Source organism: Anser brachyrhynchus, assembly GCF_964034855.1.
Source record: "Anser brachyrhynchus genome assembly, chromosome: 2".
NCBI lineage: Eukaryota > Metazoa > Chordata > Aves > Anseriformes > Anatidae > Anser > Anser brachyrhynchus.
The window spans coordinates 81556541-81572437 of record NC_137695.1 but is presented as its reverse complement, the minus strand read 5'-3'; the positions used below and the strand labels follow the sequence as shown (position 1 = coordinate 81572437).

Below are 15897 nucleotides of genomic sequence, written 5' to 3'. Positions count from 1 at the left end.
GAAGTCATGTCCAAAACATTTTTTTAAAGAGACATGCAAAGAATCAAGTCAAATCTAAAAGATGCATTATTTGTTACAATTTGTTAAATTATGTTCTGTTGGACCATCGTGGGAAGCAGACTTCAAAAGACATGAGATTTGCTTATGGCACAGAGATATTTAGAGATAACACCTCAAATGGGAAGGCTTTCTTTAAGGCAGTGTCAGCATGCACAACTTTACAAAATGCACATAGCATGTAGAACTACATTTTCATTCAAAAGCTCAGTCCTCTAAACGTCTGCTGAACCGGAACCATCAAATAATTCTTCTCCTCATTAAACAAAGAGTTAACTTCTCCTTACAGTAAGATACCTTGAAACAACTGAGTGTGCACTAAAGTGTAATCATTTCTGATCTCCAAATCATCAGCAAAGTACACAGTAAATTATTTTCAGCACATTTCCAAGAGTAATGCTTTTCCTTCAGGAAAAATGGGTACTTGTTTCCATGGATGGGGATATTTTGAAGGTTTGAGCATTCATTCTTCCTGTCATCAGGAAGAACTGATCACATTTTATTTATGTTACATAAGGCTGTCCTCAGACCTCCATCAGGTACTAAGAAGCTCATGATGAAACAGAAGTGGGGTGAAGAACATCACTAACATTTTACCCCTCCAAGAAGGTTCATGCAATAAATAGGAGGTTGCTGGGTGAACTGAAGAACCAAATAAATACATCTTCTTGATACAAGTTGTTCTAGAAACAGTTCTGAGGAGAGCCCACTAACATATCACGTTATTCTCTTACTGTATCTCTTACTGTACAATATTTTGTACAGTGTAAGCAGGACTAGCTCCATTGTGAAGAATCTGTCAAAATATGGCCCAGAAACTATTAAAGGAGACCACAAAACTAAAAGAAAACTAGCAATTAGACAAACACCTATTTAAACATGAGATTTCATGCTGTCAGTGATGTAAAAGCCTATTTAGCTGCATAAATAACATATTGGTAAATAATTTTTAGGTAAAATGTTTAAGATACCTGCCTCAAACATTTCAGTGTTCTAATATCTCAATGTTTTCAAACTTTTATAGCTCTTTGGAGGGCCAGCCACTTTGTAATTGCTACAACTTATGCAAGAACCACATCAGTATTTCTGCCTAACAAAAAGTGTCTTCCTGTGCCCTTCATGTTTTCCCCTCTTGGTAACACACCCACACAAATGTATATACTTTGTCACATTTTGATCATAGAAAAATAATTACTTTCCTGAGATAGAAGCCAACATAACGGGAGGCTTAGCTATTAAGTGGTTTTTTTTGGTTTTTTTTTGTTTTGTTTTGTTTTTTTGTTTTGTTTTTAAATAACAAATCCTATATGAAGCATGGCTTAAAAATAACTACTAGTTAATACAATTCAGTCAGAGGAAACTGGGATTCCCTTCCTGCATCTGGGAACCTTTCTTCACCAAACAAATAGACTAAAAAACCATTAAATATAAAAACAAAGTCTTACTTCCTTCAGTGTGAGCCTGCGGATTCTTATAGAGATGTTCAATCCGGCCTGTATTAAAGGAACTGGATCGACGAACGATTCCATGCACCTGGGGGTTAAACAAGGAAAAATATAAAAGGAAATAGTAAACATAAGAGGGGTAAATGATTTAAACTTTAAAACTTCTATGTTTACATTTTTGTGATATTTTAAGAACAGGAGACCTATCATGCCTCCGTTCAGACACATGTACCTTGTCTTTCTATCAGGTAATCAGTTCTCCTCCATTCCTAAAGGCAGACCTGTAGGGTCCAAATCCTAACAAAATACTTTGAGATGTGTTACAATGTCATTTATTTTAGTACCCCTGAGTGGTTTCACCTTCTCCCTTGTTGACACCACTAGCAGCCCAAGCATCACACACAGTACAGAAAACCCACTGAATTGCCCAGGAGCACCGTATCTCCTAGTGAGCTGAACTCGCCAGTATCACTAGAGTTGGAGAAGCAATGCGTGGATCCCAAGATAACTACTTCTACCTGGTTACAGAGAAGCCTTTCTGGAGCCAAAGGTGACAAGCATGGAAAAACTAGGAGTTGTGACTAGGGAAAGGAAAGAGGTGGGCAGAGAAGAGAGAAGGGAGGAAAATAAGGAAGAAAAAGCAGCAGCAGCAAGGCCCAAATATATTTTAGAAAACAGCTGTTATTCACTCTCTGGTGTCTTGGAAGAACAGACAGAACACTCAGTCCCTTTTTTTTTTTTTAACCTCATGAGTCAGTGTTCTCAGATGGGTTACAAGACACACAGGCAAGTCTAAGACTGAAACACAGGTTGGGAATTTCCTTTAACCAGCCACGATAAATAAGTTGGTAAAAAAGCAGCAGTTCTGACTAATGTTAAAAGAAAAGTCTGTTTGTGCCTAATACATTAGAGAAATTGTTCTAACACTGATGCTGTTTCTCCTTATGTAAGATAGCCCCATGCTTGCTGCCAAATTCACGTTAGCTTAGGTTACCTGATGCAGGACTTGTGTTTGCACAAGTGAAATCAAGCTTCAACATCTGACTGTTCTCCACTTCTCACTGTCCTGCATTTCTGAAGGTGATCCTTTACAATTTGAAGCATCCAATGCTTGGTTAAGTTGGTCCATCACTTCACACTCACTCCATGCTAACTTTACCTTCCTGCCGGTGAGAATACACCAGCAGGAAGAGCTGGTGGGCTGTTTTGGTTTTGTGTTTTGTTTTACACATGGCACAAGCTACAGTTATTTACACAGAGAACACTTTATTCCATCTTAAGTCTGAAATTTAACTGGAAAAAAAAAAAGGTATTTACAACCTTAGAGTGAGACCAGCTTGCTGCTTTGTGAATGACGTTTTGGTGACAAGGTCTGTAATTATAGCTGAACAGATTCATCTTTACAACGTGCACATCAATTCTATGATGCAATTTCCTTGCATAAAATTTCTATTGCCCAGCTACACCACAGCCTCATAATATAGCTTGTTCTAGCATTCAAATGCTAAACATCCTGCAACCAAGTAGAATACCTACTTCTTGAAGATCAACAGGGAACTTAGACACATAGCCACAAAAAAAAAATAAAATTGCTTCCCAAACAATGAATGTATCAATGTAAGTTTTAAGTTCTGTAGTTAAAAACCCCATCAAGATAATTTATGGAATGTGTGAACAATTTATAGAGACATATGGTTTATAAAGAAATATTTTCAAACATGACACCTCCATAAGAACTTCACTTTTGCAAAAGATGCTGGTAATACTTTGATTACTGAAATGAACATCTGTTTTGCTCAGCAAAACAAGACTTCACCATTTTAAAGTATTAAGTTATTCAAAAGGAAGTTAACCGAAATACTTCAACTGTCCTAGCAAAATCAGACATTTTAGCCTAAAATCCAGATGAGGCCTCTGATCTCTCAATTCTCTCTGAATGAAATCATGCTGAAAATCAAGTTCACACAAATGATTGACCAATAAGTCAAACCTTGCCAGCTCAAAGCTTGATGAAAGATTGCACTTGCAAGAGCTTTGAGTCAGCTGAATGACTGCGATACCATCATTTGACCAATGAGATGTGTTAAATGCAATCACCCCAGGACTTCAAAATGCTTCGAACAAATCCAGGGAGCCTCTTGCATCCAGCAATTACAAAAAAACAACCCCAGCTTTTTTTTTTTTTTTTTAAACCTCCCACTCCTTTTTCTGGTATGCACATACAAGAGAAAGAAAGCCTGCCAAATGCTTAATCCATGACAGCAATATTACTGTAAAAAATGATGAAAGGTACCTTTGTCTGCATGGGACAGGTGAAATGCAAACTTTGTGACAAGCCGAAATGTGTGCAAACAGGTTAATCTAGTTAAGAATGTAAGATTGGTGGATTTTCCCTCAATAGGGCTTGATCTTTAGATAGATCACAATTTTAAAAAAATGAACAGTAAAACAAATGACCTTGGTTAGGGAGGCAATCAATCAGTTATCACATTTACCCCGGCACTGAGTTATTCAGGAACTGAGGTTTCCAGCTAGGAACACAATAAAGAATTTCAACAAATAGATGGAGATTGGAGGAACAAAGAGGAAAAACCCTCTACCCTCTTATTGTAATATTGCTACTATGAAAAAGATCCATATATTTCCATATGGGGTCAATTAATATTTCATTTTAGTTGCAGTTAGCAGTTCTCATTTCATCATGGACTAAGAAAAGAGCACACGCTTTTACCTGTAAGACAGCAGAAGCAACCACAACAATACTTCTCATCTCCAAGGGGAATGGAGAAATAGTAAAAAATACTCTATTTACAACACTGAAAAAACAGTAATTGGATCAATCAACAAAAGCAGCAGAAAGAATGTAACGAGCAAGGCAAGAGTAACCATGTGACAAAGCACAGAAAGTGCTAACCTGCTGAGATGAGTCTTCTTACTAAGCAACAAAGCAATGTTACAACAGACATAATTAGCCAATATTAGTGAGCATTAAACTTTTACTGACCCAGAAAATACTCCATTGTGAAGAGATTAATTCGACCATCCCTTTTCTTCCTTTTTCTTCTACTATCATACCTCTGGAAGCATCTTTCATGACTGATATGGCTAGTGTTCTCAGACATATGTCCACAACAGTTCAAACCCACTGAATCATTCCATAATTATGTGATTCTTACACTGGTGGTCCACAGAAAAAAAAAAAATGTGTGATTGGCAGGTTATGTTACACGGTAGGAAAGAATCTGATTCCCTTTATTTTGAGGAAAAGGTCAATAGAATCATTTGCTAAGCAAGAATATAGTGAAAGCAAAATGCAAGGTTTTCATTAAAGTACAACTGCTGAAATTAGAGGGCCACTAGTGTCGAGAGAGACAAAAAGAACAAGAGATCCTTATTCCTTTATGCGGTACATTGCATCATAAATTATTCCCTAATTCCTTACAGTTTTGGCTCGCACAGGTTACTGTTTATCTGAGTTGGCGGGAAGCATGCAAAGCAGCTATACCCTGAGGAGAAGAGGGAATCCACCAGTGGACATTAGATGATAAATAGTACAATAAGCTGGCATGATTACAGGCCGTGTTGCACATTCCTCTCTGGAGTTTTGATTTGTTATCTAGGGTTGAGTGGAAAACATACACAGAGGACAGAAGCAAAGGAAGCTAGAGCAGCGGCATCCAAGTGATTCCATCAGCCTGCAGTTGGTCACCAAGTCACTCACCTCGTAGCCTTTTTCCAGCAGGAACTCAGCCAAGTATGATCCATCCTGGGAAGAGAAAGATACAGGAAAGTGTTAGAAACAGAGTGAATGGGCCTGGGAGATTTGGACTGGCTACTCTCTCAAAAAAGGGAAGAAAAATTTTGCAATGAGTTGACTGAACAGCAAGCATATACTTTGACTTCCCTAGATTTATGCACTGACCTAGAATGCTACAGATGCTTTTTGGTTAATTTTAGATTAAGAAGCAGTATATTTTAAAATAACTTGCTTACAAATGCTGGTTGAGAACTCCTGTCTCTTGAATCTCTTCCCAAGTTCCATTATAAAGTGTCTGGGGACATCTTTCCAAAATATCCTAACCGCAGCAGTTACTGAATTTGAACTATTTTGGAGATAGGGAAGGAAAAACATTTTAAAGAAATTCGTGCAAGCTTAGCGCACTGACAACGCACCAATAGGCTTCTGTAACACCATGTCACACACATCTCTGGGCTCACACTCCTTCCATAAGCAGTCTAAAGAGCAATCATTCTGCCTGACCTACTGAGTTTTTCAAAAAACATCCCTAGCACACCCTATATTTATACTACCGAATACAGGTAGTGGTAATCCACAGTTTGTATATCATTGAGGGTAGAGAGGTGTTCCCCCCTCCTCTCCTCCTTTTGAATGTCTATCAAAAAAATTACAAAATTCCCCAAAAGCAAATGCTTCAAAGCACGTGTTTTCCTGAAAGAAAATGACTTTCCTGGCATCACTATTGCCAGGATTTCAAAATACAGAAAGTCACATTATCCTCAAATTTCTATGTACCATCACAAATCCAGCAAAGTTCACCCCTCTGGAATGAGCGCTAACCAATGCAGTGAGTATCAGTCGTGCCCAAAGACTCTGTTTCTTTTGCTTTCTTGAGTTAATTGCTTCCTTTAATAATGTGAGAGCATTCCAGAGTCAATTGCCTTGCCTCAGGAATACCACAAAAACATGGGATACCACCTTTGCTTACATGCTTAAGCTCTGTTACGTGTGTCTGCCCTGACATGATCCTGGCCAGAGACACCAAAGTACAAAACAGAACACACAGCTTTTTGGTCCTTTTTTTTAAGCCATGCTTCCAGAGAGCAACCTCTCACCTAACATTAAATGAACTTTTCTCATCTCAGACTGCCTAAGGAGAATAACATAGTAAAGAAAGAAATTTGAGAAGCACCAGGAGGCCCTAAAGCAGCAGGATGGCCTGTGGAGGGTAGCACATTGATGGCAAAATCATGCTTAAATCTACTCACAATGGCAGGGTGCAGGGTACTACCGTATGTTTAAAACTCCAGCATTGCTGAAACACTGGAGCCTTGATGGTGCAAATGTTTCAGTCTTACACAGTCTAGAAGAGCCCGAAACCACAGAAGTCTCAGCTTACACATACTGCTCCCAATGTACGTACAATGTGCATGTGCTCACAACTTCCTACTCACAACTTCCCAGTGCCTGTAACCAGAACAGACCATGACACTGGTTGATCTGGAACAAAACAAGCCATGTGTGCCATGGAATCAGTGGAACAGTATGTGCTCCTGGACGTCACACAGAACAAGATCCCATCGAAGGGAGAAGCAAAGAATAGGCAATGAAAACTAGAGAAATACATGGTTGGGCCCCGAAGTCTTTAAAGTAGTTGTCTCTCTTAGTAATTACCCCAGGATTTAGCAGAGGTGGATCGGGGAAAACTCCCTAAGACCCCTTGGTTACACATTCGACCAAACTAAACAAAAAGGAGGTGAAAGTGGGAAACCCAGAGAGTGCAAAGGAGATGAAGAAAGAAAGGCTGTGATTGCTTAGGAAGTTGACGTGAAACAGACTTGACTAGGATTGAACCCTGTCAATAAGGTCTTGTTCTTCTCACCCAGGCCATTGCTCAAACTTTCCAATCGCACTGGAACATTTTGAACCAGCAGTGGCATTTGCTTCCTCTGTGCTTCCTTTCCAGGTCTATCAAGTGATAGGGCAGGGCTTCACAATGAGTGGGAAACAGGCAGCAAGTGTGAAAGCGACGGGTTTCTGGCTGTAGCACGGCACAGCTGATTTACTGTCTGCTAATCACACACAATGCAGATTCGAGCTGTCCTGCACTATGACACATTATCACAGAAAGCCCCCAACTTTCACATTTCCCTTCCTTTTCTTTTCAGTACAGCAGCTGTCAGTAAGAATGGTAATCAGAACAGCAAAGTGCCTAAGAGTTTGCAGCTTGTAAGGACAGCAGCTTCAATCTTTCCCTGACAGGATCAAAGAGCTACAAATAATTAAGCAGGATCTGTTAAGTGGTTTAAACCTACATTATGCATATAAATTCTAGTATTGAAGCTATGTATTTTGATTTATACTACAGAGCTTTCAGCGTTCCAGGATCACTAAACCAGGAAAGGAACATTAAAGGAACGTGGTAATTAGCAAGAAAGTTCACTTTTTGTTACAGGTAGCAGCTTTTGCTTCGAGTCACAAAGCCTCAGAGGACAGAAGTACTTTCCTTTGTGGAAAAAAACATCCATTTTAATAAAAGAAAATAGGCTATAAACTACTTAAGGTAGAATCGTAGAGAGACCTGGCTCCAGACCATTTTGAACAGTCAAAACAGTTTGACAAGACTGGTTACATAAACCACCTCAGTTAAAACAGTTCTTCATCAGCACGCTGACATATCAGACTTGAAGAATCACTTCACCACCTTCAGCCAAAGAAGCTTGAAAGCATATGCAAAGAATGATACTTCGCTGGTTTCCAATACACAGCAGCAGGCTTCCAACTGCAGCTGTCTTACAACATGTCTGTAAAATTCCCAGACAAAAGAAAACAGTCATATAAACTAGAGTGAGACAACCTTAGGATGCAATATTTTATATTTAATACAGTAGTTAATGTCAAGAACTTCAATAAACTTTGACGTGCTATCAAAGAAAACCCCTTCTAACAGAGCAAAGAAATTGAGACATATACAAGAGTTAGAGCCTTACCACAAACATCTAAAATAAAAGTAACGTTTGACTTGATCTATGAGCAAAGAATAGGATCATTTATAAAGAAAACTGAAAGTAAGGGGAATTAAATAGCCTGTTTAACCATCCAAGTCTCCTTTATTTTGTACTGTTCTACACAGGGAAATCACATTTGTACCCATGGACTAATTTCAAACATACTGACGCATTCAGATAAGGCTGTAAAAGCAATCCCAAATGCAGGACATCTTCCTTTGATGTGACCAGTTCCAATATCCTCCCACAGAGTTCCTGGAATCAAGAACTAAGTTACACACCCTACCTGAACATTTGTAATCTAGAGAAGAATCCTCCTTCCCCACAGCTCCTTTCTACTAAAGAAAGACAAGCAAAAGAAAGCACCAGGCAGACAAACAAATGAAGAGAGATCAGGAGTAGGATGAACAGAGTTCTCATTACAATTCCTTGAATTCCGGGGGAAAGAATACAGTGGTGGTTTTTTTGTTTGTTTGTTTGTTTTTTGTGTTGTTTGTTTGTTTTTACATAAGGAGGATAAGGAATTAAAAACCTAACACAAGCGATGCAAGTGTACCACAACCATCACACAGAGAAGAAAGGACTCTCATAGAAGAGGATTGGGGTGGGGGTATGAACATTTTAGAGGAAACATCTCCACAGTATTGTGGTGAAGATGACATCCCACACAAACATGCAATTTTATAACAACGCCATACAAATCACTGAGAAATCTTGCTGAATCCTAATGAAACTGTCCAACAGCCCAGATCTCTACTTGTTTCTGAAACAGAGCAGGTATCAACCAGAACCTACAAAACCTGGCTCCAGCCCAGAAGAGAGACAGCCACAGAGAAAGCATCATATCATTGGGTAACATAGCAGGGGAGAGAGCCTGAGTACTGCGCTGTCTTCCTTGCTCTTAATGCCTGCCCATCTGCAAATACATTGGCAGTAAAGCCTGAGAACATAAAACACAACAATTTCAGTCAGATGCAGTGTTTGAGGAAGGTTTATATCTTGTTAATAATTTTTGTATTTTTAAGTTGGGTATGATGAAATATCGGTCCATGTCATAAGCTTATAGACCTGCTCCGTACTTTTCCGCAGCTCCTATACCAGGTTTGTAGACTTTGTTATTCCTTTTGGAAAAAAAATGCCATGATTTTCCACAAAGACGAAAGATGGTTATACTTACAAAGTTCACAACTGAAAAAGGCTAATGACATACCCTTACAAGTAACACTACAAAGGTGAGTTCATTGCAGTTCAAAATATAGACGGTGTCAATTATCAAAGTCATTCATAACAGTCCTAAACTCATTTTAAATTACACGGTATAGGTGTGCTGTGAAGTCAAATTTTGCTAGGTTTAATTAGCCTGTTCAGGGGAAGGAACATGAAGAGAAGAGGTACAAATTCAATCATAGGACATGGGTTTTTATTTCTTAAAGGATTGTTTCCACCAGCTTTGCACCATCACAATATTCCTTTATCCTGATTTAAAGGAATAATATATACTTCCATTAAGATACATAGAACTGGTGGCACTAGTAGCCTTCCACAATAAATAGTTGCTTCATCAAGTTTTAAACTTTCTCATAGCTATAGACTAATGCTATTGCAGTGACTTAAGTTGGACTGCGGTGACAGATTCTTTGGAGCAGCGAGCATATACCATTCTAAAGCAACATCTAAATGATTTTAATAACAATCCATAAAAAAATCTATTCATTTATTTACAGCATAACGGCCTTCTTTCAAAAAAAGAAATCTGAAAGAGTAATACAGTGTAATGTTATTTTTGCTGAAAAATGCATACTTCTAATCGTTTTCAATGATTTATGGAGGAAATAAGTATTTTTTGTAGCTACTATAAACAGAACAGTGCTGGACTTTGTCTCAAGTCTTTAAGGCAGTATTTGAGGTAAAGCATTAAAGCATGCATTAAAAAAATCCTCCATACTGAAAAAAGGAAGAATTATGAACTCTGAAGTTTTTAACTGATTTATTAAAGCTGCCACCCTACAAATGCAGTAGCTATTTTGCTATTCAGATTTGTATTCTGGCCAAGTAAGAATAGGAAAACAAGTGTCCTTTTGTTCTCGCAAAAGAAAAAGTCAAAAGGTAATAAATGTTAAAAATCTTATTTTTTTTGAACATTCCTCAAAATTGAAGGTTTTTGTAATGCATTAAATGCAGCACAACAAAAAACTAGGCATGAGGAAGAATTATTAGCAACAACAGAAGCATTCTAATTACATTACTCTGTCCTTTTTCAATTAAGAGTTATTTAAAAGAAAAGCGAAGTTGCTTTGGAAAAGTGAATCACCATGTTATTTCCGAGTCTGAGTTCCTTCTGACTTCATATACTATTCCACTGGTAAACTATTAAGTTATATTAAGAATTGCAAGTACTATTACATACAACACCAAAAAGTTTTTCTTCCTTCCTCCCGTCGCAGTTATCTTTATCCAGAACAATGTTACCCACATCATCAATATTTATAGCTATTTTACTGCGAATCCGGGCATAGACACTTGTCTAAAAAAATGTACTGTGCCTTTCTAAAGCCAATACAAACAGAATAACCTTGTGTAATTAGAAATGCGCCTTACAGTTAGGAGAGGCAACCAGTTAAGAGTTTTGGCTTAGATTAAGCCAACAACAGAAACAAATGAAAGCGCAATGCTGCTTAAGTGATTTGATATTTTTGAATATCAAATCAGTCCAAAACCAGATTCTATAATATCCAACAGCCTGCAAAAAACTTGGTTTGGGTCAAATGAATTACACCAAACTGATTACACTAAGGTGTGTGCATATGTTGTTGTTTTTTTTTTAATGATTGTAAGAAAATCCGATACCTAATTTGTTATTTCCAAATATGCTTACCACAAATTTCCCAGTGAACAGTCAGATGCTTGACAGGCTTTTTTTTTTTTTTTTTTTTAAATAAGGCCCCTAAACACTCAAACATTCAGGTACCCAAAAATAACTGCTAGTTTTCAGATGTGTCCAAAGAACTATTTTTATAAAGAGGAAAAGTATCAGTAAAGCAGCTTTAAAGATTTTAAAGAACAAGCCTTTCCCAAATTCTTGTAATAAGCCATAATACATTACATCTTTCTTCAGATATGAATGTGGGCAGTATACTAAAGTAAACCAATTATGAACTCTAAATTTGAGAAAAACCTAGCTATATTTTTCTGTCTCACAAGTGAAACCACAGGGATTGTAAGAATGTGTCAAACAGCTCTATAAACATGGCAACACAAATCATATGGATGACAGTCCACGAGAAAATTAAAACTTGCACGTAGTGATTGTGATGGAAACCTGCAACACTTAACAGCCACAAGATGATGGTTTTGTCCATCCTCATGTCCTCCTGCTTTCAAAGAACTACTGGTATCACATGGTCCTTTACCTTTCCAAAGCAGTAGCAGCAATTCCCACTAGCAGCAGCCAAGGGCTTTCTGGATATGCCCATCCTCTAGCACCCAGACTAATCCACCAGACCTTACTGCTGAAACCTCCCAACCTGCAAACAAATGCAAAATAACTAAGACCAAACACTGCTCGGTGGAAACTCAGACAAGCAGACCTGGTTGCACAGAGCAAAGAAACCAGTGAACCCAGAACCAAGCTGCAGGGCACCTTCTCAAAAGAAGGATTTTAACCTCGCGTTTTGAAAGAGTCAGGATTTGTTGCTGTAATGATAAAAAGCCATAAAGTCCAGAAAGAGTTTTGGAAGAAACACGGCATCTGTTATGATCACAGCACGTAAGTAATTTTGTGAACTGACACAAGGAGGAAAAGACGAAGTCTTAGCCATAATCTTCACATGGCATCTTTACCACCAACAACCTGGAAATGCCAAAGCAAAAGCAATTAACATTGCTATTACTGCAACTGGGGAGGCCACCTGAACGTATGACCATAGCTCAACACGTGTCATACCAGATGAGAACCCACTTCATTCCCAGATGGAGCTTTTTTCCTTTTTGCTACAGCAGCCTACTACAGCTGCCGAGGTTAGAGCTGCTTTCAGCATCATATCACCAGCCTCCCGTGCTGATAATCCAGTAGGCTTTCTGGCACCAATGTTCACTGCCTGAGCGTATATTACTTTAACTTTATCCCAAGACCTCTTCTCCTCTGACTGTCCCCCCGTGTTGTTTTTTTTTTTGTTTAAAAAAAGGATTGCAAGGTCTGTTATTTCAGACAAACAAAACAAACATCACACTTGCTATCTCACTTGCATGAGACCAAACTTAACGAGGGAGATGTAAATGAATGTACATAGGAGAAAAAGGGTTCAAATTCATTCTTCTGTACTCAACAGCTTTAAATATGAACATAGGAGTTTAGTCTGAAACTTCATTTATTTACAGACAAACAAGAACAGAAAGAAAGCACATTACAGTTGCAATAGAGAAGCAATGTGCAGTAAGCCAACTTCATTTTTCTTCAGTATTTCCAGTATTTAAGTTTGAAAATGCAGTCAGGAATGCTCAGCTAGTATTTCTGAGTTTAACAGATCTCAGTCTTGCAGTATTTGCCTGGGTTGAGTGAAAGCTCTGATACACGCAGCACCGAACTGATACAGCAGTATTCTCGGGGTGGTCTGGCAGAGCAGTGATACAGTCTGCAAGTCATAGGAGCGACCAGTGTTTCCTGGACATCTGAAACCCTAGGATAAGACCCCTTGTGCTGCAGCTGATCATCCGCTCTCAGGCATTACTTCTCCCATTCAGCATGGTGGAAGCCCAGCATTCACTGGCCTGACATCCATTGAAGCACAAACAGTTTTTCAGGAACCCTGCTGGTTCATGTAATTTCTCTCTCTTCATTTCAACATTGTTAGTGAAGATCAGAAAGTGCGAGAGAGATGTTTAAAAGGTGACACCCAACACTATCCACACTGTTGTGAATATTTAGTGACCAAGATTAGCAGTTGTTCCTTAATCTCTACTCTACACGTGTTCGTTACCTGAAACAGGGGCACACTAAGTATTTTGAGTCTTAAATACCTCAAGCTATGCTTCAAAACAATGAAAAAGACACAAATGATAGGACTCTTGAGATGACAAGCCCTTCCTATGCCTTCTGAAAGATCATCCTCACAAAATCTTGGAAAACAATTAGGCAAGTCAAAGGAACACAATCTACAAATACTCTAATAGAATGTTTTGAAACAGTTTTTCCAGACAACACTCTGAAATCCATGTTTTGCCAAACATTTTTATTATGCTCAGAATCTGCACTGTCAGATATTTTTGGACAAGAGGCTGAATATGCTTCAAAAGTTTTGTTGTTTGCTTTTATATAGTCTAGGATTTTTTATTTTTTTTTAATTATTTTTGCAGTTATGTTCTATAGTCCAATTGTAAATAAAAGAAATACATGGCTAGTACATCTTGATTTGGTACATAATTTACCAATGAACGCAACTACCGATTCTGACAGTGCATGCCTTCCTCCGGAAGCGCTGACAGCCATTGATGAAGATGCCTAATTATATAATAAGAGCACTGATATTTATTAAAATAGAATGATTGAAAGTGGACATTAGACCTGACACCTCTCTTCCACAGGGCCACGTGGACTAGCTCTTGTTAATCAAGTGCTCAGATTCCACATGAACTGAGCTTCCTGGTGGCAAGGAGCCAGGCAGGCCGAGCAGGATAAGAATTATCTAGGCGATAGACTGCAAAGGGATGCAATGTTTTTTCAGAGAAGGTTGGCGAGGGTCATCTTTTATTTACAGATCCTGTACAATGCCTTGTGTACCCAGCTTCAGTTTTCCCCTGTCAACTTAGAAAGGGGAAAAAAACCATGCAGTTCCATCAATTGCCAAGGTTTTTGTCTAAGGGGAACTAGAAAAGGAGAAAAGGAAAGTGAGCAATCGTGTTTGTTTATCCTATCTGTCATGAGCAGGATCTGGAATAGGCAACTACAACATTGCCAACAAAATACCTATTCAATTCATAAAATACTAAAAGTCACCTGTAGTCTGAGTTAGCACATCGCCCCCTCGTATCAGGTTCAAGTACAATTATCAGCAGAATTTTCAGCTAGCTGGTCCGCAGCTGCTTTATGAATGGCTTCCTAATTATGATTAGGGCAGAGCTATAATCAGGGTAAAGCAACTGTAAAGTCTAAGTATTTCCAGTTTGGTTTTATTCCGATGAATTATGCAATTTCACACAGATCTCTGAAAACAGAAGAACTATTTAAAACTTCTACAAAGAAGTCTTTAAGAAGCATCAAAACAAATTGCTTTAAAGAGCTTGTCACAAACATTTCTTTAACTTCTTTCATTTGCTGTTCCACAAAACCTGAAACTAGTTAAATTTAACTGACTTTACAAGCTGTGGAGAGACTGAGTACATAGGACACATTTTAGTCATTTTTGTCTGTATTCACAGTAATTTCCTCTAATCTCAAGGTTTCTTAGCAGTTCGTTTGAATCACTTTGCGCCCTAGAAACTACAGGAAATACTACGGAAACCTCCCTGTCTAACTTTCTTTGTAAGCTGTTCTGTTACATTTATTCCTGGTTGAGTTCATAACAGCATACCAAAGCCAAGCAATTCAGCATCACAATGTTACCAGCTTAAATCTTAAAAAAAATTCCTTAGTTTAGTTGCCAAGTGACATGAGGGCACACTAACTGAACAAATAAAGCAGTTTGCAAAGAAGTAAAGCATGAAGAAAATTGTGTCTAGTTTATTACTAAGTTGTTTTTTCTTTCCTTTTTTTTTTTTTTTTAAGAAATTTAGAATTTCCATATCATTCACAGGAAACAAACTCCACTAGTTTTGTTAAATATCACATGCACATAAAGCAAAGTACAAGAAATGTTCCCAAGATTTTCAGAAATGGGGATTCAATATGACAATTTCCTCTGAAAAATATACTAAGCACCTCAGGAGAATGTAATTATATATATATATATGTATATATATACACAAAAGAAGTTCCTAAAATAAAGTACCAGGGTCATCCTTTTAACACTATTAAAAATTACAGATTAACACCACCATGCAAATGGCTATTTAGATTAGTTTTTACGCTTCATGTTTGCAGATTCAGCTGCTACCTGGCTTTTGCCTGTGCTAAGACAACACCTCCAGCAGTTCAAGACAACAGATTATCAAGAAATTGCATCTTGTACCTTACAAAGCTCCTTGAATGCTCATTCATCAAATCAAAACATGCTAAAATTAGTCAGAAAAAGGAAGTTTTCACTGAACTAGATCACACATGGAAAACTAATTTAAGTAGCCTTTTAAAGGTTTGTTATCACCACATCAACTAGGCTACTCTGCATCAAGCATTTGTCTTCTCCTTCTACCTTATTCCAAGAGAAAGGGCATGATCCATTTTCCTCCCATCCCTCCCCTTGAGGGCTATCCATTACTTGGAATGCTTCAAGAGGCATTGTAACAGGATTGTGACTTAAACACCAGATTACATCACCTGTGCCCTCAAACTGTGCTACCTGGGACTGCCTAGATGAGCATCCTTACTCTTTAGGGGCTGACTGCATCTAATTTGGGCATCTGGAAATACACTGAAGGATTTGTCTCAGCAGAAACATCAGCAAATATGCTGACAACTAATAGGTGTATACAAGCAGCCAGCTATGTTTAACTCTAC

General features: G+C 38.2%; 1 protein-coding gene across 3 annotated transcripts in view; it reads right to left on the bottom strand.

Annotated features, from left to right (window-relative positions):
• GMDS (GDP-mannose 4,6-dehydratase) overlaps positions 1 to 15897 on the bottom strand; it is a 409857-nt gene that overhangs the window by 345741 nt on the left and 48219 nt on the right. For 2 of the 3 annotated variants that reach the window (XM_080579299.1, XM_080579297.1), the window contains exons 2-3: positions 5224 to 5268; positions 1503 to 1590 (exon numbers count right to left, since the gene is read on the bottom strand). In XM_080579299.1, coding sequence (XP_080435425.1) covers positions 1503 to 1590; positions 5224 to 5268 — 133 coding nt within the window. Of the gene's footprint in view, positions 1 to 1502; positions 1591 to 4506; positions 4680 to 5223; positions 5272 to 15897 lie in introns of those variants that run through there. The other variant, XM_080579298.1, reaches the window with a different exon arrangement.